The sequence below is a fragment of the Marmota marmota genome, unplaced genomic scaffold (genome assembly GCF_001458135.2).
Source record: "Marmota marmota marmota unplaced genomic scaffold, marMar, whole genome shotgun sequence".
NCBI classification, from domain to species: Eukaryota; Metazoa; Chordata; class Mammalia; order Rodentia; family Sciuridae; genus Marmota; species Marmota marmota.
In genome coordinates this window covers 5,377,347-5,399,833 of record NW_026000048.1, presented here as the reverse complement: position 1 = coordinate 5,399,833, position 22,487 = coordinate 5,377,347, and the positions used below count along the sequence as shown (strand labels likewise).

Genomic DNA, 22,487 nt, shown 5'->3' with positions numbered 1-22,487 from the left:
TCCCCTTGAGTTCTCACGGGATTCAGACAGTATTTTTTGGGAGACAGAAGCCCAGTGGGGTTGAATTTGGGCAGAGAACGTGGATTTCCCCAGAACGTGATTGTAGAGTGCTGGTGTGAGTTCGGGAATAAAGAGTTGCTGTTTGAATCTACAAGCTGTGTGGTGGCTCGTGATTTTGTGCCCAGCCAGACTGCGGCACCTCTTGTACTAACCAATCACCCCTACCCAAATTGTTCCTGCCAGTGAATGTGCTAATCATGTTTTGGAGTTGTTGTTTGATTTTCCCACATCAGTGTGTGATGATTTGCTAAGAGATGCTATGGTGTATGTGGGGTCCCTGCCTTCCCCAAAGAATGTATAAAACTGCTGCAAACCCTGGGCTCGGGGGCCTCTCAGTGTCACCAGTTGCTGTGTGCGCTTGGAGGACTGAGCTAGCTCGCAATAAACACCTCTTTGCTGCTTACATTGATCTGGGTCTCTGGTGGTCTTTTGGGGGTCCCAAATTCAAACATAACAGATGGGGGCTCATCCAGGATCCCTCTTATAAGCCTACCCAGACACCCCGATCGAGAGGTAATGAAAACCTGGCTGGTAAGTAAAGGCATTGCCCTTCTGTAAGTTTCTGTACTCTGGTTGCCTGCAGGTTCTGGTTCTGTGTTGTGTGGTTGGCAAAAGGTCCAGGTGGACTCACCGAAGGGCAGCTGACGGGGTTTGTGGGAGATGTCCCCAGCCCCTTTCTGGGTTCTGAGTGGATTGCCTTTAGTAAAGTATTTTGTGAAGTATTTAGTAAAGTATTTTGTAGCTGACGGATCCTCCGTCTGCCTCTGCTTTTAGTTTCTGGGTAGCAATCCACGCTGTGCAGCGAATTCTGTGGCTGTGCTGCGAATTTTGTGTTATGTGTGTTTGTTTCTATTGTCCTGTCTGCCTCCACCACAACACCCCGGCAAGGGAACTAATCTCCCAATCTGGGGTCGTCAGACCCAATCTGAGGGGGATACTCCCCCAATCTGTTTGTCTGAGGGGAAGGCCCCAGTTGGCTTGGGGCCAGCACCCCACTTTCGTTTTTTCGACAATCTGAAAAGGGAATCTGTGTCTTTTTGTCTGTGTCTCTGTTAAGTATGATGGCATTGTTTTACTTTGGACAGATGCAGAGTCCCAAGTTCTGATCTGCCTTAGATGTGTGGAGGTAACTTTAGCTAAATTTTAGCCTGAAAATGTCCCTTGTATGCTTCTCCTGCTTCCCTGTAAGGGACCAAAAGTCAATAGAACCACCAGTTTTTCTGTTCTCACCTTTTACATTACTTTTAGCTCTGTTTTAAAGAACTTTGATAAACTTTACTCCCCTTTGTTAAATGGGATTAGGGAAGCAATGTTTTCTTTTCTTCCTGTAGTTGGCTTGAGTGTACCCACTGCAGAGGGAAATGCCTGCTGGGGATCTAAGAACTTTGATACCTCGCTTTTTCTTTTTCTCAAAACCCTGTCCTCGTTATTTTATTTTATTTTTAAAATATTTATTTATTTAGTTTTTTGGTGGACACAACATCTTTGTTTATATGTGGTGCTGAGGATTGAACCCGGGCCGCATGCATGCCAGGCGAGTGCGCTACCGCTTGAGCCACATCCCCAGCCCCCTGTCCTCATTATTAAATTAGTATTAATTGGCTTCGAGGACAGAAACGAACTTTCAGTCACAAGTTTTGGCACCCCAGAGGGGACTCTAGAGGAGCCCCCGTTCTGCTTTCTTGGGGAAGCCTAGCACTCCAAACAACTGCAAGCGGAGGATTAACTTTTGAGAGCTGACTACTGGGAAAGTTAGGAGATATGCCAGCATGCCTGGGATTGGACCTAACCAGAGGAGCTAATCCTGTAAGTAAAAGGAGGGACTGAAGGACTCCCAGCTGCTGCTGAAGCCCCTTTTGCTTTGGGGAACTCCCTCCTTCCTTCCCTGCACTGTAAGGATTGCTCCATCTCTGTCTATTTAAAAAGAAGGGGACACTGAATGCAGTAAAATCGCCACACCTAGACCCTTGATTTTACACTTCTGGTTGCCCCTCTGTGAGAACATCTGGTCCACTCGTGGGGACATCTATGGTGCCACTGGTGTAGGAGTCATAATTAAATGGGAGTTAGAAACTTGGGGAGATTTTTCTCTTATCTGGTCTGTTTTAAAAGTTCCTGTCTATTGGCCATAGTCTGGAGCTCCCTTCATTCTGTCTGTCCTGTGGGTTTTTTTTTTTTTTTGGTATCTGTTTCTGGCCCTTTAAGACATGGGCAATAATGTGTTGATATCAACTGTGGAGTTTTTAAACATTGCAATGGAGATTTCACCTATGAAAAGCTACAAAGCCTTTACTATGGTGTTTTGTGTGCACACTTGTGTTATGTGTTGTCATCAGATGAAAATAATGATGTCTTTATGAACATTGGCAGATATATAGAGCGCTCATGAAAAATTAAAAAAATGGATCCAAATATCTTTGATTCATGTGATTTAAATGGTTCAATTTAAATTGGGTAAGCCAATGAAAGTAAAGATGTCTTTAAAATTAAGCTTATGAGTTTTTCCTAGGTGATCAAAAAAACTAATAAAATGTTGATGTCTATGAAATAATCTGCCTAAATTCAGAAATTTACAAGGATTGTTTCAAAATGTGAACAGAAAAGAAGGTTAACAGATGGAAAAGAGAAATTATAAGGTTCTAGGTATGGATTTAATAGCAGGAAAATGTGTTTCTGGATAAGAGAGTCTATGTGATTAAGTAAATAAGAGGGTTTAAGAGATAAAGAAGGTCTCTGTAAGTTGGTTATATGTGTAAGTTTTTTGAGCAAATAATCTTAAAGAAATTAAACAGCTGGTTAAACAAGAACTGTTGTTTTAGAGAATTGTGCTATGTTATTTCTTTAAGAGCTAAACTTGGTTAATATAAAAACATCAGTGTAATTGTGGTGCTATTAATGTGTTCATATCTTCCAGGTATACAAGTCTGTAAGGTAGAAGCTTTAAAAGAGCATTATATCAAGCTGGTGTTCTAAAGTTGTATGGTAATTTTAGGCTTAAAAGAAAAACATGTGGAGATTTATTTATGTCATTTGATGTTCTATAACTGGACTTGTTATCAATAAGATACGTAAAGTTTTATGTTACCTTTTACACTGGAGTACAATTTAAATGTTTTTTTTAAGTTAATGAGAGCCTAATCTGTGTAAAGTTTAATATTGTAAAACACAAAAGAACTTTGCTACTTTTCTACAAAATGTTAAAAGCTTTCAGCCTTTCTTTAATTCATGTTTAGATGTGATATTATATTGTGTTAGCTAATATTCATGTGAACTCGAGCAACAATTTATGTAAGCTTTATAAAATGATGTTTAAAAAGCAAAGATCAGCTTCAGAACTAGAGCACTTTACTTAAGATTTATGAAGAGCCCTGCCTTACCTGAGATAAGGCTCTGTGTCTCATCTTACTACATGTGAGAATGATTACGAAACAAGTAGGCCAGATTTCAATACATTTAAAGTTGTGCCAAAAGTTGTTTTTTTTCAAGATTACTAGGATCTCAAACAGGGGATTATAATGTATAACTCTGCCAAAGTTCAAGGTAGCTATTACACGAACTAAATATGTTTTTACTCTTGTTAATTTTGTTTTGTAGTTTTCTTATAAATGGTCTAAAGATTGCCTGTTAATGTTTTGCAGAGGTACTGCTTTAAGACCATACAACCTGGGTTGATTTAAGATAATGAGTTATCACTACAGGATAGAGAGATGGACATTAAAGCCCAGCACTCTTAATATAAGGCTGTTGAAATTTATTTGCTGGATGTTTAAGATTAAGTTTTAAAATTAAAGTTAAATTAAAAGGGCCAAGAAAACCAATGTTTGGCTCTTGCCCTCTGAGTCAGTCTGAATCCAGGGAACAGGGGACTTCTCTAAAGAGCTTTGCAACTCTGGGCCACATAATCTCCTGATCAGGGAGATTAATGAGACCACTGGAGAACAGAAAGCCAATCAGTGCATTTGCTATGAAGAGGAGGGTCATTGGAGAAGGGAGACATCCCTGATGCTTCCAAGGGAAGCCACATGATCAAGAAAGACCTGGACCCATCCTAGCGCAAATGGCACTAGCAGAACTGAGAAGCTGCTGTAAAGTTCCCCCAGGATTCCCATGTAAACTCAGCTGACTGTTAACAATAGATAGAAACAAAAGTCATTTTGAGTTGCTTCATCTTAAACACTTAGCAAAGACAGTTAAAGCCCAAACACAGCTATTCCTGAGCATTTTAAATAATAATAATAATAATAATAATAATAGTTAAATGTAACTTCCAAGAATAAGTAAACTGGAGGCTACAAAAGAGATTCTTAGGCAGGAATGCCTGATAATTATCAAAAGGAACTGCCAGAGTAGTTTTTAGCTTAAGGCCTAATTCTAACCTACACAGGTAGGCTTGGTGTTTGCTAGTATGATTATCCAGCCCTAAGTAACAGAATTAAAGGTTTCTCTATTAGACACAGAGGTCATACTAGTACAAGGATTTTTGCAAGATCAGATGACATTAAATTATTAAACTGTATCTTATGGGGAAGGACATCTGTAACCCTAAAAGTTAAATGTTATGTTTCCAGTCCTGATAACTGGGGATGTTAAAGCCTGGTGATGAAACTTCTATTATACAGTAACATGTTCCAGCTGCTGCAACATTTATTCAATACTCATGGTTTTTGTTTCTCTCATAGAAGCATCCATCCCCAGATGACTTTGCAACCTATTTTTCTCCAATCAGACTTCAAATGGAACGGACTTCTAAAAGGGAACTCGCGTCCCCTGGAAACTTGGGAACCAATCATGGTTCCCTCAGTTGGGGGTCATGTCGTCCCCCATGTCGTCGAGCCCCCTCACGTTCGACACCCCCTTTCAGCTCTGAAGCAGCCAGAACAAGCCATCGCCCCTTCTCCTTACAGAAATAAGGAGTTCCTAAAATTAGAGGGGGGAATGAAGCCAGAAATAGGTAGACAGTGTAGATAGGTAAATCGAGTCAGTTTGGATCTAGGAGGCCAATTTTGAGTGAGTCTGGGAAGTTGAAGACTGTGCCCTGAGGATTACTATTTACCAAGATGTAGAGCCTGCCCAAATAGGCCCCCAACTTAGGGAACCATGATTGGTTCCCAAGTTTCCAGACAAAGGGGGGAATGAAAAACCAGCCCCTACCTCAGAGCAAAGCCTGTCCAAGGAAGGGGGCATGACCCTTGTCCTTGGAGAGACCCACAGAGCACTCCTAGACACATACCTGCCCTGCTGAGTTGTTTATCTACAAATTACAGGAGAGATCTGCTGTGCCAGGTGTCCCTGACTCAGTCAGGCTAGGTGGGGACCCATAGCAACCCCCTACCAGCCACCAATCAACATGAGACAGGAAAAATACCTGGGATGCTAGATGACCCTCCCAGTAGTTTATGGTGGTTGATAATGTGTCAGGAAACCATGTAGTTCAGCACGAACACCCCTCTTGGCTTAAGCCAATCAGTTCAAAGGAATCCCCCTCTTGTACTAACCAATCACCCCTACCCAAATTGTTCCTGCCAGTGAATGTGCTAATCATGTTTTGGAGTTGTTGTTTGATTTTCCCACATCAGTGTGTGATGATTTGCTAAGAGATGCTATGGTGTATGTGGGGTCCCTGCCTTCCCCAAAGAATGTATAAAACTGCTGCAAACCCTGGGCTCGGGGGCCTCTCAGTGTCACCAGTTGCTGTGTGCGCTTGGAGGACTGAGCTAGCTTGTAATAAACATCTCTTTGCTGCTTACATTGATCTGGGTCTCTGGTGGTCTTTTGGGGGTCCTGGATTCGAACATAACACAGTCTTTCAAGAGTCCCAGAAGGTTGGAATGTTGTAAATGAGATCTCTCTTCACTCTGGTTTCAGAGAAGAAGTTGGTAATATGGTTGAAGCCACCTACAGACCAAAATTGCACCATGCTAGGCAAGGCAGGGGTGAAAACACAGTGAAATTTCCTGCCACTTTAAATCTGATGTTTCTTGCTTGGGTATTCACTTTGTCTAGTATAGACATTTGGATATTTACCCAATCTCCTCTAAAGTCATTTGGCCCATGTCACCTTGTGTTTTCATGTTTCTTTGAGAGAATTTGGAACTACTTAGTTCAACATTTTGCTGATACCACTTTATATGGTAAATTTTCAATTGTACCATAAGATTTTCTTGTATTAATGCATTATAGTTGAAATAACTATTTTCAAGCATTGTAATTAAGAGCATTTCTAATTTTTTGAGTGAATATTGTTGAGAATCATCATAAATTATATAAAATATCTTTACAATTTTTTTGTGTATTTTCTCTTTTGGTATTGAGGATTGAATCCAGGGACCCTCTACCACCAAGCTACACTTCCAACCCCTGTCGCCACCACTTTTTTTGCAGTTTTTGACAGGGTCTAACGAAGTCACCACCTTTGCATTTTGTGATCCTTTTGCCTAAGTCTCTAAATAGTGTAATTATAGGATTTTGTGTACTTTTTCATAAACCATATTTTATAAAAACTTTTTCGAAACTGGATGACAGATAAAACACTCAGAAAGTTGCAAATTATATCTAAATACTGAATAACTAGTACTATAATAACTATGTTAGAAAGTAATTTTTTGCAACATTGTAAGGATAGCACCAGTGTCAGCATTAGATATTCATATTATAAAGTATAAAGAAACAAGAAATTTGCTGATGAAAAATGCAAAAGACAAATTTTCTTTCAATATCAACTTTCAATTTTTTTAATCAAAGGTTACTTTTTTGAAATATGCCCATTTATCTTTTATCTAAGTTGTGTACATATTTGCATCTCTCTGTGTGCATAAAATAAAAGGTCTAAAAAAAGTTACTATTTAATCAACTTTTTGTTGCTGTGACAAAAATACCTGACAAGAACCATTTAGAGTAGGAAAAGTTTACTTTTGCTCACAGTTTCAAAGGTTCATTTCATGGTCAACTGATTCTATTGTTTTGGGCCTGAGGTAAAGCAGAACATCATGGTGGAACGATGTAGTGGAGGAAAGTATGGTAGCCAGAAAGGAAAGAGACAGACAGGGAGGGAAGGGATGAAGGGGGAGAGAAAAAAGCCAGGGACAAAATATAATCCCCAAATACATGCCCCTAGTAACCTTCTTCCTCTAGACACACCCCACCTGCCTACAGTTACCACCCAGTAATTCATTCAAATTATTACTCCATCAAATGGATTAACCCACTGCTTAAGTTACAGTTCTTATAATCTAATAATTTCACCTCTGAACATTGCTACATTCACTAACACATGAGCTTTTTAGGGGGACACCTCATATCCAAACCATAACAGATAGTTAATTGTTTGAAATGATACATGATAAAAAGGTGACTTCATCGTATCAAAGAAATTGGTAGCTGGTATTTTTTGCTTATTTAATGCATGGCCAATAATCATCACCAAATGTCTTATAATAATTTGCAATAACGTGGGGACTCTGATTACAAAAATTTCTTTTGCAAGAAATTAATGATTATTACTATTTGATAATTTACTTAAGAACCCACTTTTATAAAAAAAAGTAAACTGTCTCTAATGCTGTTTTATTTTTGTGGAATACTTCTTTAAACTTGCTCCTCCTCCATGTCACCTCACCCATAAACTTTGAACAGGAAGACGCAACATAGCCTGTTTGTGGTTAATATAACCTGTGAAGGCAGAAGACAGAATAGTGTGTGCTTAGCCAGTGGAGTGACAGCTATGGATCACAAACATCAGTGTGTGGCACTAAATGATGGCTATTTCATTCCTGTACTAGGATTTGGCACCAGTGTACCTGATAAGGTAACAGTAGTATCTTGGGCTTCAGGGTCTGTAAAAAAAGAAAAGTTTTAAGATGAGTGAATGTTGGCTTGAATTTTCAAGTTTGTGTGATTTAGGGGGAAATCACCTGGTCATCAGTTCTCCAGGCTAGAGCTAATCCATATTCCAGAGAGAAGGATATCATACTATACTCTGCATTGTGGTATGATCCTGTGAACGCCTACTGATTATTCTGGGCTTTTCATATCAGCAATAAAGAAAACAGTTTTGCTTTCTTATCATCTCTGTTACTGGAGCAGGACTTTCAAAAATTTTTCCATTGCATAACAACTTGGCTAACTGAACAAAAACCCTAACTTATGACCGATCTTGGTTTTCCACATATCTTCCTCACTATGCTTCAACATTTCTAGCTTTTGATTTTATATGAGAGGCATGCAACTCTTCCTTTCAGTTGAACATTTAAGGGGCATTGTAGAGAGACAGGGAGAAAGGGGAGAGGTAGGGGAAATATACAGTTGGTAGAACAGTTAGAACCCATGAGGTATTTTCCCAATGTTTATTGTCTTATGTGGGTTTGGTTCATGGCACCCCAAATAATTACAATAGCAATATCAAATATCACTGACCAAAGTTTAACCATTATACCCATAATGAATATGAAAAGTTTGAGATATTTGTGAGAATTTTCAAGATGTAGAATAGAGTTTGAAATATTGTGAGATTTTTTCAAAATGCAACATTTTAAAATGGTGCCAATAGACTTGCTCCACCCAAGGTTGCCACAACCTTCATTTTGTCAAAAAAATGCAATGTCTGGGATATGCCACTTAAGTGGGACACAATAAAATGAGGATGTCAGTATCCGTATTTTACAAATCTTTATTCCTAGTATGTAGACCTGTTCTTTAGTGAGAATGGCTATTTAGAAAAAAGATAACATAAGAGACTGTTATAAATAGAATTGTTTATTTTCAAATTGGTACCAGTCTAGCAAGTAACTTGGGTTTCTCACCATTTTCTAACTGATGATAAAGATGATTCTATCTTAACTATATATACAAATATTAGGGTTTATGTCTCTGTTTTTCTTGGGAAACTGGAAGCTTTGTATGTGCTAATAGAAAGTGTCTGTGAAACCAGCTATTAAAGAAAAATGAGGAATTTAGTCTCTGAACAGCTTTTCTTGAAGATGATTTCCCATTCTTTCTCAAAATTGAATGCCACAGGAACTTATTGTGTTGGGTGTCAATGTACTGGGGGAGAAGTCATTGAATTTTGTATCAAATTTCTTCTATATTCCATCCCATGACTTTGTTTTTTGAAATGATTTTATTTTGAAATGATTTTATTTTATTAACTATATAAATAGTAGCATTAACTAAAAATATGCTGAATGTGAATCCTTCAAACAAATCACTGAGCCTGGACATATTCTTTGGAAGCTCAAATGCCAAAGAATATCAACTAATGATTGCTCAGGACTGAAAGTGTTCTTGGGATGCCCAAACTTTCTTTCTACTGGGAAAGATCCAGGTAAATTGAGATTTTTTTTTTTTTACCACTTATACATAATTACCCCATAACATAAGGAGAAATTTATTCACATGAAGTCCACTGTTTCTATTTGAAATTCTTCTCATTGCATGGGTCTTCAAATACTTCTTTGGATTGTTCTTCCAGGTTCCTAAGAGTGAGGTAATAAAGGCCACCAAATTAGCAATAGAAGCTGGGTTCCGCCATATTGATTCTGCTTATGTATACCAAGTAGAAGAGGAGGTAGGATTGGCCATTAGAAGCAAGATTGCAGATGGCACTGTGAAGAGAGAAGACATATTCTACACTTCAAAGGTATTACATATGTTCTGTATTTATGTGCATACTTATTTAATGCCATTGTGTGCAGATGACAATATATGATTGGATCAGTAGCTTTTTGGTAAGTTATTGCTTATTAGTACAACTTTTATTTACAAGTTTTTGTATTAAAACTAGGAAAGAAAACAGTTAAAGATGGTGTCTTTCACATCATTGGAGGGCCCAAATTTATGACTATAATGTGAAGTTGTTTTACTTTTACGAATATCAGATCAAAGCAGTGTGATTCATCATGGACTACATAATCAGAATTATGACCAGATAATGGCTTTTCTTATTTTCTTGGTGACTTTCTAAAATCTGTTATTCTGAATCTCAATGTTTACCTTGTTAATCAGAGACAGCAATATAAGAGAGATGTTTAGTATCAAAAAGACATATCTATATTGTGTTCTACTGTGTTCTGCACGTGTTAACCTGTTCTAAACAGTTTCTTCAACTCTATAAATAAAAAGGATACAAATTCTTCCCCATCTGGTAGAATAACTAAGAGATTTAGACTAAGTTTGTTCACTATTTTGTAACTCAATCAAACATAATTTAGATAATGGGCATTGTTATTTGAGAAAGAACTTTATCTCTTGGATCACTTCATTCTGTGTTCAGTAGGTATATGGACAATAGCCAAATAGTAAGGTTTATATGTTCAAGACAGATGAAAAGAAACAAAGGAAAGAAGAGAGTTATATTTCCCTGATGGTCAACAGTTTCCAACCAGCAGAAAAATGTCTCTGCATTAGGTAAAAACAAAACTCATGCATTTGTCAACAAATATGCCATAAGGAATTGCTAAAAGGAAAACCGTAAAGAAATACCAACAAACCAGCTGGTATTGATGTCTAGATGAGAAAATTTTGTCAACAAAACTGGCTAGAGTATTAATTCCAAATTTCATTCTTTAACCTCTGCAGCTTTGGTCCACTTTTCATAAACCAGATTTAGTCCAACCATCCTTGGAACAGTCACTGAAAAAACTTCAGCTGGACTATGTTGACCTCTTTCTCATTCATTTTCCTCTACCTTTGCAGGTAAGGGGTTTGGGTGTAACTTGTTTCCTTTCCACCTTCCCTTATCCCTGCATTCCAACACGTTGGCTTCATTTTCATCTCATCATTTTTCATTGGTAAAAAATAATGCCTTGGGGCAGTTTAAGACTCATTGATGGTAACACTTGAGAGTTACTTTGGCTTTCTGACACCCATATTAATCTAAAAAAAACCCCCACCAAGATACTGACCCTGCTTGGTTCATATGCGTGCTCGTGGACCATCATATGTCCAGGGGCATAAGGATTTCGGATCCTTTCACCTGGGTCATGAACACAAGCCATTTATCACTGGATATCAAGGCTATGTAATTATTTATGGCCTTTCCCAATGAGGGAGAAGTGTTTTCCAAAGGAAAGTATAGGGGCTGAAAAAAATTAACAGAAGTTTTATGAAACCCCCACCAGGACCTGAGGAAATAGTATTTATTATACATATGAAAGATCTAAAGGATTAAGGGAAAACCTGTCTCCAAAGGACATTCCTTACCACTTCAAATGCAAAATATTTTACAAATACCAGGATCTAGAATATAGCTCCACCTACTTTATGAAAACTTAATGTCCCATGCACCCTCCCCCCCACCAAAGTACCTGGCAGCATAGTTAATTGTTGCAACACAGTTTGGTGAAATCTCTAAAATGACGGCTTCTATTCCAGTCTGGGATGTCATTATTACCCAAAGATGAACAAGGAAAAGCAATATCTGAAGCAGTGGATCTCTGTGACACATGGGAGGTGAGTACTTGGAGGAGAGAGTGCGGAGGGGCAAGTTGGTAGAGGAAGAGTCAGGTCTGACCTGCACCTCTGACAATGGGATATACACCGCTGGACTTCCACATCCACGGCCTTCATGAGGGTTGTTTTGATGCAGTGGTTGGGAGGAAAGCATTACTGGAGAGTAATAGGGAGAAATGGGGAAGGAGTGAGGAGAGTGGGGATAGGCATCTCTTTCTGTCCATAGTCAGTAATCTCTCCCATTTTCTAAGGAGGACACAGGGATTCTCTCTTGTGTCATTATGTTTTTCTCCCATTTTCTTGGCAACGTTTCCTCATCTAGACATCAATACTAGTGGCTTTGTTGGTATTTCTTCACATTTTTCCTCTTAGCAATTCTTTCTGGCATATTTGTTGACAACTTCAAGAACTATTCTTCACAACACCTTCCTCCCCAGGCCATGGAGAAGTGTAAGGATGCAGGGTTGACAAAGTCCATTGGGGTGTCTAATTTTAACTGCCAGCATCTGGAGATGATCCTGAACAAAACAGGGCTCAAATACAAGCCTGTCTGCAACCAGGTGAGCACCCTCCGGCTTCTCTCCTTTTGTTCTTCCTGTGCTACTGACGGGCTTCCATTGGCCATCCTGTCCTGTGCGTGGTACCTTTGTGGACTAGAAGATTCTGCAGACAGAGCCTCTGTCTGTATGGGCTTACAGGATGCTCAGTTATGACTCTCCTTGACAATACCTTAGCGAAACACTGGGAACATCTTGGGAGAAGCTGTGTTTATGAAGTAAAGAGAGGTAAAGGTGAAGGGAGGTAGAAGTTATTTAGACTTGGAGTGGTGGGCTTAGCCTGAGCTATGAAGGATGACCAATGACAGTGTAGACAGAAGGCCTGTGGGGAGCACCATGTAGAGAAAGAAATGGCATGAAAACATGGAGTGGGGCAGTAACCAAGGACAACGGAAATAAACGCAGAGCAATGGAAAAGGTTTTTTCCTAGGGGGTTCAGATGTGCAATTTACACCATCTGGCTTAGAAGGAGCGGTTGTGGGGATACTAATAGTGGATGAAATCAACCCTGAGGGATTTTGAGCAGAACACAGACCTGACCCTGTGCCTGACCACATTTAGTTTCTCCTTCTTTCTTTCTGACATCAAATCAGCTATTTAAGCACATCTATTCTGTTCCTGGTCCTGTACTCTAAGTTATTGTTTTTAACAAATTCCAGTCATGGAGTATGGGTCTTTGATTGAAAAATATAGCTTAAAAAATTCATGAATTTGTTATATAATGATAGAACCTTGTGATCTCCAGATGTAAATGCTAAAAGCTAATGTGATTTTAATACTAACCTCACCCTTATTTTTTTAACAATGCCCACTCTCAAGCCTTTAGAATGTTTGAAAGGATGACACAGAACATCTGTGTCCAACTATATCCAAAATTGTTGATGTTTGCCACATTGTCATGTGTAGGTAGGTGATGAGGTTACAGCTGTACACATGCATGGAATATTTCGCTGAATGTCTTGATAATATGTCCTATGCACAAGTGTTCACTCCTACAGACCTCAGAAGACATCTGCTAGGAATAAAGATCCTCTCTGCCAGAGTCACCGTTGCATTATTAGATCTATGGAAGTTATCAATTATTCCCTGATACCATATAATATCTGGACCACCTTCACATTTCCCATGGCTTCCCCAAAATGTCTTGTATACTTTTTAAACCAGGATATCATTGTAGTTCACACATAATCCTTGTCAAGCTCTTTTCTTTTGTTCAAGCTCTTTTAACCTAGAATTACCACCAATTCTTTTTCCCCAGGATATCTGGACAGGATTTGACAAATATTTCAGATTTGTTAGATTATGTTCTTGTAATGATAGTTTGTTTCTCTATTTCAAGTTTTATAAATTAGAAATTAGGTCCAAATGCTTTATTATACTGGTGTTAACCATTTTCGGCAAAAAAAAGAGTCACCATCATGTTCAGCCCAGGAGGAAGCACGTAATGACAGATCACCCCACTGTGGGTGATACTAATTGTGATTTCTTGGCTCAGCTAGTGGTAGCCAGATTTTCTTTTTGATAAATGTGTGTCCCCCCCTTGAATTAGTAAAGACCTATTGAGTGAAAATTATCAACAGAGGAAATCGTGTTCCATGACAGGTATGACCCACTAGTTGAGTATCTATTGATCATTTTTGTCTAAATTCATTTGTTATACAGGGGTTTGTGAACAATTATTTTCATTTTTAACTCTTATTTGTGCCTGACACTTTCTTGTACAAAATTTCAACATATCAAATCAGGATAAACTGCAGGGCTGGGGTTGTGGCTCAGTGGTAGAGCACTCGCCTAGCATGTGTGAGGCACTGGGTTCGATTCTCAGCATCACATATAAATAAATGAATAAAGTAAAGGTTCATCAACATGTGAAAAAAATAAATAAATTAGGATTTTTAAAAAATGTTTTTTTTTTTTAAAGATAAACTGCAACTTTTTCCTTTAAAATAGTGGAATCCTTAATAGCTTGCCTTTATTTACATTGTGTAGAGTTACTGTAATAATAAGCATCAGTAGGGGCAAGTATTTTTGTTCTCTCTATTACTATGGGCATTAACACCTTTATTTACAATATGTGTTAGAAATGATCCTATTTTGTTCATTATTGCTTTGGAGCAGAAATCTATTCAGCTTTCACTAGAGAGATCCCTATCCATGGTACTTTGTCTTTCAGACTTGCCCTCATGAATCTTTGACCAAATTTTTGTTTTTGGCATGATTTGGTGTTCAAGGTTGGAAGAATTCTTTCCTATTCCAGATCTGGAATTATGCATGTCTCCTTACAGTTGAAAAGGGTATTTAGCACACAAGATCTGGTCCACAAAGTTGTTTCTTCTTAGAAATGCCTCAAAAAGAAAAAAAAAATTTCAGGGTATAGTATAGAAGTACTGAATTAATATTTAAAAAGCGCATTGCTACTTGATGTTAATTTTTTCACCTCAAATTTTATATTATAGTTTTTTAAAAAAATCAGTTTCTGTTACTTTGACAATTTGTTTTCATATTAACATTAGCATTTAGTAGAATCTGATACCCTCTGTCTTGTCCACCACAGGTAGAATGTCATCCTTTTCTCAACCAGAGAAAACTGCTGGACTTCTGCAAGTCAAAAGACATTGTTTTGGTTGCTTATGGTGCTGTGGGAAGTACCCGAGACAGATGGTAATAAGGACAAGAAGCTCACCTAAAACATCATCAGTGACGAAATATTTCTATTATTATATTTCTATTATAATGTTTTCTTCCTTCTTTTCTCCTTTTCTTTCTACCCCTCTCCCTTTCTTTCTGTACTGAGGATTGAACTCAAGGACTCTCTACCTCTGAGCTACATCCCAAGCCCTTTTATAAAATTTTGTTGAGATGGGGTCTTGTTAAATTGCTGAGGCTGACCTTAAATCTTGCAGTGCTCCTGCCTCAGCCTTCCAGGTTGCTGGGATCACAGGTGCATGCCGCCATGTTCAGTTTGTTTTGTAGGGTTACCCATGGAAGGGCTCAAGGACCGGGGAGAACTTGCATTTGTGAGTGGATCCCCTATGACACTGATGCTGCCAGTCCAGGGACTACATTTGAGGATCCCTGGTCTAGAGTGGTCTAAACAGAGCTTGGTCTATTTTGGAGCCTCCTAACAAAGTAAATACTCAGTCTCAGGACTCCGGTATCTCTGCCTTTTCTTCCAGGACTGACCAGAACACCCCTATTCTTTTGGATGATCCAGTTCTTGGTTCCTTGGCAAAAAAGCACAAGCGAACTCCAGCCTTGATTGCCCTCCGCTATCAGCTGCAGCGTGGGGTTGTGGCCCTGGTCAAGAGTTTCAATGAGAAGAGGATCAAAGAGAACATGCAGGTGTTGAGGGGCTCTGGGTTTCAGGGTTCCTATGCAGTATCCTTTGCATGTGTGCTTTTTAAACTCTCAACATATTTATGATGAGCTAGCTTCTCTGTTTTTGTTGATGCATGTGTGATATATTTCTACCATTTTCTTCATCCTGCCAGGGCAATAGGAAGACAACATGACTGGAGATTGTTAGGATTGGACAGAAAACGGAGGCTCGGGTTTCAATATTAAGTCAGCAGTGTTTTGTGCAATCCTGTGCAAATCACATTTTTTTTTTAAATGAAGATGCTGAATTAGGTGATTTTCAATCTAAGTATAGAATTATGTCATCAGCAAATAGTGATAATTTGAGTTATTCTTTTCCTATTCGTATCCCTTTAATTTCTTTCATCTCTGTAATTGCTCTGGCTAGAGTTTCAAGGATGTTGAATAGAATTGGTGAAAGAGAGCATCCCTGTTTTGTTCTAGTTTTTAGAGGGAATGCTTTCATTTTTTTTCTCCATTTAGAATGATGTTGGCCTTGGGCTTAGCATAGATAGCTTTTACAATATTGACCTATGTTCCTATTATCTCTACTTTTTCTAGTATTTTGAACATGAAGGTGTGCTGTATTTTTAAATTTTTAAAAAAATTTTAATTTTTTATATATGACAATAGAATGCATTACAATTCATATTACACTTATAGAGCACATTTTTTTTATCTCTGGTTGTACACATCTTTTATGTCTTCACACATGTACTTAGGGTAATGATGACCATCACATTCCCACCACCTTTCCTACCCCTATGCCCCCTCTCTTCCCCTCCTCTTCTTTTCCCCTTTGCCCTGTCTAGAGTTCATTCAATCCTTCCACTCTACCCCCTGCAGAATATTATGAATCAGCATCCTTAAATCAGAGAAATCATTTGGCATTTGGTTTTTGGGATTGGCTAATTTCACTTAGCATTATATTCTCCAGCTCTATCCATTTACCTGAAAATGCCATGATTTTATTCTGTTTTAATGCTGAATAATATTCCATTGTGTATATATCCCACATTTTCTTTATCTATTCATCTACTGAAGGGCATCTAGGTTGGTTTCATAGTTTAGCTATTGTGAATTGAGCTGCTATGAACATTGATGTAGCTGTGTCACTATAGTATGCTGATTTTTAAGTCTTTTGGTTCTATTCCCAGGAGTGGTATAGCTGGGTCAAATGGTGGTTCCATTCCCAGTTTTCCAAGGATTCTCCATATTTTGCATAGTGGTTGCACCAATTTGCAGTCCCACCAACAATTTATGAGTGTGCCCTTTCCCCCACATCCTCGCCAACACTTTTTGTTGTTTGTATTATTTTTTTAAAATATTTATTTTTTTTAGTTGTACACAATACTTTTATTTATTTATTTATCTTTATGTGGTGCTGAGGATTGAACCCAGGGCATCACACATGCTAGGCAAGCATTCTACCACTGAGCCACAACCCCAGCCCTATTTGTATTCTTAATAGCTGCCATTCTGACTGGGGTGAGATGAAATCTTAGAGTAGTTTTGATTTTCATTTCTCTAATTGCTAGAGATGTTGAACATTTTTCATATATTTGTTGATTGATTGTATATCTTCTTCTGAGAAATGTCTGTTCAGGTCCTTGACCCATTTATTGGTTGGGTTTTTTTTTTTTTTTTGGTGCTTAGCTTTTTGAATTCTTCATATATCCTAGAGATTAATTAGGGCTCTATCTGATGTGTGAGGGGTAAAGATTTGCTCCCAATATGTAGGCTCTCTATTCACCTCACAGATTGTTTCTTTTGCTTTGAGTTGTTTTTTTTTTTTTTAGTTTGAGTCCATCCCATTTATTGATTCTTGATTTTAACTCTTGCACCATAGGAGTTTTATTAAGGAAGTTGGGGCCTAATTCCATATGATGGAGATTAGGGCCTACCTTTTCTTCTATTAGACACAGGGTCTATGGTTTTATTCCTAAGTCCTTGATCCATTTTGAGTTGAGTTTTGTGCATGGTGAGAGACAGGGGTTTAATTTCATTTTGTTATATAGGGATTTCCAGTTTTCCCAGCACCATTTGTCGAAGAGGCTGTCTTTTCTCCAGTGCATGTTTTTGGCACCTTTGTCTAATATAAGATAATTGTTATTTTGTGGGTTAGTCTCTGTGTCCTCTATTCTGTACCACTGGTCAATATCATGCTGTTTTTGTTATTATTGCTCTGTAGTATAGTTTAAGGTCTGGTATAGTGATGCTACCTGCTTCACTCTTCCTGTTAAGGATAGCTTTAGCTATTCTGGGTCTCTTTATTTTTCCAGATGAATTTCATGATTGCCTTTTCTATTTATATGAGGAATGCCATTGGGATTTTGATTTGAATTGCATTAAATCTGTATACTGCTTTTGGTAGTATAGTCAATTTGATAATATTAATTCTGCCTATCCAAGAGCAAGATAGATCTTTCCATCTTCTAAGGTCTTCTTTAATTTCTTTCATTAGGGTTCTTTAGTTTTTGTTGTAGAGGTCTTTTACCTTTTTCATTAAGTTGATTCCCAAGTATTTTATTTTTTATTTTGTAAATGGGGTAGTTTTCCTTATTTCCTTTTCAGAGGATTCATCACTGATGTACAGAAATGCATTTGATTTATGAATGTTGGTTTTATATCCTGATACTTTGCTGAATTCATTTACTAGTTCTAGAAGTTTTCTGGTGGAATATTTTGGGTTTTCTAGGTATAGAATCATATTGTCAGCAAATAGTGCTAATTTGAGTTCTTCTTTACCTATCTGTACTCCTTTAATTTCTTTCGTCTGTGTAATGGCTCTGGTCCGTGTTTCAGGAATTATGTTAAATAGAAGTGGTGAAAGAGGGCATCCCTGTCTTGTTCCAGTTTTTAGAGGGAACACTTTCAATTTTTCTCCAATTAGAATAATGTTGGCCTTGGGCTTAGCTTAGATAGCTTTTACAATATTGAGCTATGTTCCTATTATCTCTAGTTTTTCTAGTGTTTTGAGCATGCAGTTGTGCTGTATTTTGTCAAATGCTTTTTATGCATCTATTGAGATGATCATGTGATTCTTATCTTTCAGTCTATTGATGTGATGAATTACATTTATTGATGTCTGTATGTTGAACCAACCCTGCATCCCTGGGATGAACCCCACTTGATTGTGGTCCACTATATTTTTAACATGTTTTTGTATTTGATTTGCCAGAACTTTTTTGAGAAGTTTTGCATTTAAGTTCAACAGGGATTTTGGTCTGAAGTTTTCTTTTCTTTATGTGACTGTCCAGTTTTGCTCTCACAGTGATACTAGACTTATAGAATGAGTTTGGAAAGGTTCCCTCTTTTACTATTTCATGGAATAATTTGAGGAGTATTGGTATTAGTTCTTTGAAAATCTTGTAGAATGTGGTTGTGAATCAGTCTGTTCCTGGGCTTTTCTTGGTTGGTAGGCTTTTGATTGCATCCTCTATTTCATTGCTAGAATTGATCTGTTTAAATTGTATATATCCTCCTGATTCAGTTTGGGTAGATCATATGACTCTAGAAATTTGTTGATGTCTTCAAGATTTTCTATTTTATTGGAGTATAAGTTTTCCAAATAATTTTTATTATCTTCTTTATTTCAGTAGTGTCAGTGTAATATTTCCTTTTTTATTATGAATTTAGTAATTTGAGTTTTTTCTCTCTTTCTCTTTATTAACATGGCTGATGGTTTATCAATTTTATTATTTTTTCATAGAACCAACTTTTTGTTTTGCCAATTTTTTGAATTGTTTCTTTTGTTTTAATTTTATTAATTTCAACTCTGTTTTTAAATATTGTCTCTATTCTAATATTTTTGGTGTTGATTTGTTCTTATTTTTTCCCTAGGGCTTTGAGATGTAATATTAGCTCATTCATTCATTGATTTTCTGTTCTTTTAATGAATGAGCTCAATGCAATGAACTTTCCTCTCAGTACTACCTTCATAGTGTCCCAAAGGTTTTGATATGTTGTATCAGTGTTCTCATTTACCTTTAAGTATTTTTTTTAAATTTCATCTCCGATTTCTTCTGCTATCCATTCATCATTCAATAGCATATTTTTTTAGTCTCCTGGTGTTGAAGTAGCTTTAATTTTTAGTTTATCATTGAATTGTAATTTCATTCCATTATGATCTGATAAAATGCAGGGTAGTGTCTCTATTCTTTTGTATTTACTAAGAATTGCTTTGTGGAATAATATATGGTTTGTTGTAGAGAAGGATGCATGTGCTGATGAAAAAAAAGTGTATTCACGTGTTGATGGACGGAATATTCTATATATGTCTGTTAAGTCTAAATTATTGATTGAATTTTTAGTTCTATATCTTTTACTTAGTTTTTGTTTGGAAGATCTATTAAGTGGTGGGAGAGGAAAGTTAAAGTCACCCAATATTATTGTTCTGTGATCTATTTGATTCTTCAAATTGTGAAGAATTTGTTTGATGTATGTAGATGCTCCGTTGTTTGGGCCATAGATATTTACAATTATTATGCCTTGTTGATGTATAGTTCCCTTCAGCAGTATGAAATGTCTTTCTTTGTCCCTTCTGATTAATTTTGGCTTGAAGTCCACTTATCTGATTTGAAGATGGAAATCCATCTTGTTTACGTGATTCACATGAGTGATATGGTTTTTCCCATCCTTCAGTCTGTGGTTGTTTTTCCTAGGAGGTGAGTCTCTTGCAGACAGAGTATTGTTGGGTCTTTATTTTTTTAATCCTATCTTCCAGTCTATGTCTTAATAACAGAAAATCAATGATTTTGATTTTCTTCTAATAAGTTTTTCTTCTAATTTTGAAAATTTCCCAGTATACAGGAAAATTTAAAGAGTAATCTAATGAACATCTCTTACCTATATTTTTGACATCTCCATCCCATTTTAGAGTATTCCTATAGATTTATGGATCCATTAGTTTCAACATGCTAGCATCTTTCTTTCTTTCTTTCTTTCTTTCTTTCTTTCTTTCTTTCTTTCTTTCTTTCTTTCTTTCTTTCTTTCTTTCTTTCTATGAGGATTGAACCCAGTGGCACTTAGCCACTGAGCCACATGTCCATTCTTTCTCATATTTTAATTTGAGACAGAGTCTGACTAAGATGCTTAGGGCCTTGCTAAGTTACTGAGGCTGACATTGAACTTGCAAATCCTCCTGTATCACTGGGATTACAGGTGTGCACCACTATGCCTGGCAGTGATCATCTTTTTTTTTTGTCTTAACTAACACTAATTTAGACAATGAGATAATTTTCAATACAGCTTTGATACTATTTGATGATGATAACATCATTTGTTTTGGACAATTTAAGACTTCAATTATAGGAAAAATCTTTTTATTCTGATTATTAATAGGATATAGAAATCCAGACACAAATCTTACTAAATCATATTGTTCAGAACTTAATGTAATCTTCTTTTAAGATATTTCATCTGTAGTATAAAGTGATTTCAATGTATTATATAAAGACTTGGATTTCTCTTTTTCACATGGTGTTCTTTAACAGCTGAAGTGTTTTTATTGATATCTTTAATAACTTTTTGAAACTTCTCATTAATTGTATTTATTTATTTAGCTGTGTTCATGGTCAAACCCAGGACACTGTGCATCAAGGACAAGTGCTTGCCTAGCAAACAACCTCCCCAGACCTTCTCATCTGTTCTAAAAATTGCCTCTGCACCATTCAGTTGGAGTAATTTATATTTCTCAGATTGACAATGTGCAATATAACAATAATGAAAATCTACTTCTATGATAGGTTTTTGAATTTCAATTGACTCCAGAAGACATGAAAATCTTAGATGACCTCAATAGGAATGTTCGATACTACCCTGTTGTGGATGTGTAAGTAATTTTCATAAATATAGTGCCTCAATTTATTTCTGGGGATGAATATAACATCATTGTTGAAAGCTACCTCAATACATGGAGGACAGAGGCCAGTTTGAGTCAGGGATGAGACAGGAGCTTTTATGAGTTCTTGTCTCAGATTCTTGCCAGAGCTCTGTTCTGTGAGTGGAACCAGAGTCAGCATGGACTTCCACACATGCACCTGGGCACTTCTCATTCCATGGAATGATCCAGATAAACCAATATCATTGCTGAATGTACACCTGAAAGTAGGTCTCTCTATCCTATGAGTTTGTAGTGGATATACACTTTTGTTATCACCAATATAATGTTATTAAGTATTTTTAAAACAAGTTTTCTATATCTTCTCCCTTATCTCTTTATTTCTTATCAGGTTAAGGGCATCTCCATCAACCCTGTAGTTAGAAGCTCTCATCTCCTCCATATAAAATTGTTCATTAGATTCTTTCAAGTTAATACTTTGATAGTTTCAAGTCCCTCTCTTCCTTTTTGCTGCACATTTGCTCAGACACAGAAACTGCTTTTGTCTACAGAATAACTGTCATTAATGGATAAATAGAAACAGTGGGCTTTGATTTTCCTGAAATACAGAAATCTCAATGCAGAGGATAAAGAAGTGTTAGAGAATAGAGACTGAAACTGAAGGACAGCATGGGGCGAAGCCTTAGTAAAGGGAATATATAGCCAACAAATGATATTTACCCTTCCTTCATACTCTGAGGTTACAAAATCTGAGAAAGAAAATATATTATGAAGGTAAGCAGGAGAACAGATTCCTCTTGCCTGTGAGAATTTAATTCATATTAGAAACAAATGTGATACTGTATGAAAGACATTAGCATAATATAAAATTGTATGTGCTCAAAAATTTGTAGATATGTCATTACTAATATTTTTATTAGTACAGAGAAAGATGATGAGTTATGTAGAGATCAGAGATTGAGGGAGTGGCAAGCAATGAATAATTATTGCTACCTAAGCATTATAATAAATAATGATTTTTATATTTTATCTTCTTTGTAAAGTCTACACTTCCCCAAATTATATGGTAAACTCTTAGGATTTGGAACTCTATGTTATAAATGAAATTCTTTTCATTTATGAATTTAACAGAACATGCTGAGTGTGATGGGCAATAAGTAAATAATTAATGAATTAGCACAATGGAAGTGAAGTTGCAGGCAGTAATTTACACAGCCTGAAATAAT

At 37.0% G+C, this 22,487-nt stretch overlaps 1 protein-coding gene across 2 annotated transcripts in view; it reads left to right on the top strand.

Annotated features, from left to right (window-relative positions):
• The first annotated feature begins 7,708 nt into the window (after window positions 1-7,708).
• Window positions 7,709-22,487, top strand: part of LOC107150203 (aldo-keto reductase family 1 member C1-like) — a 261,714-nt gene continuing 246,935 nt past the window's right edge. The window contains exons 1-8 of one of the 2 annotated variants that reach the window (XM_015495158.2): window positions 7,709-7,864; window positions 9,527-9,694; window positions 10,633-10,749; window positions 11,428-11,505; window positions 11,943-12,065; window positions 14,617-14,723; window positions 15,239-15,404; window positions 21,167-21,252. In XM_015495158.2, coding sequence (XP_015350644.1) covers window positions 7,781-7,864; window positions 9,527-9,694; window positions 10,633-10,749; window positions 11,428-11,505; window positions 11,943-12,065; window positions 14,617-14,723; window positions 15,239-15,404; window positions 21,167-21,252 — 929 coding nt within the window. In that variant the 5' untranslated portion in view covers window positions 7,709-7,780. The remainder of the gene's footprint in view (window positions 7,865-9,526; window positions 9,695-10,632; window positions 10,750-11,427; window positions 11,506-11,942; window positions 12,066-14,616; window positions 14,724-15,238; window positions 15,405-21,166; window positions 21,253-22,487) is intronic. The other variant, XM_048812619.1, reaches the window with a different exon arrangement.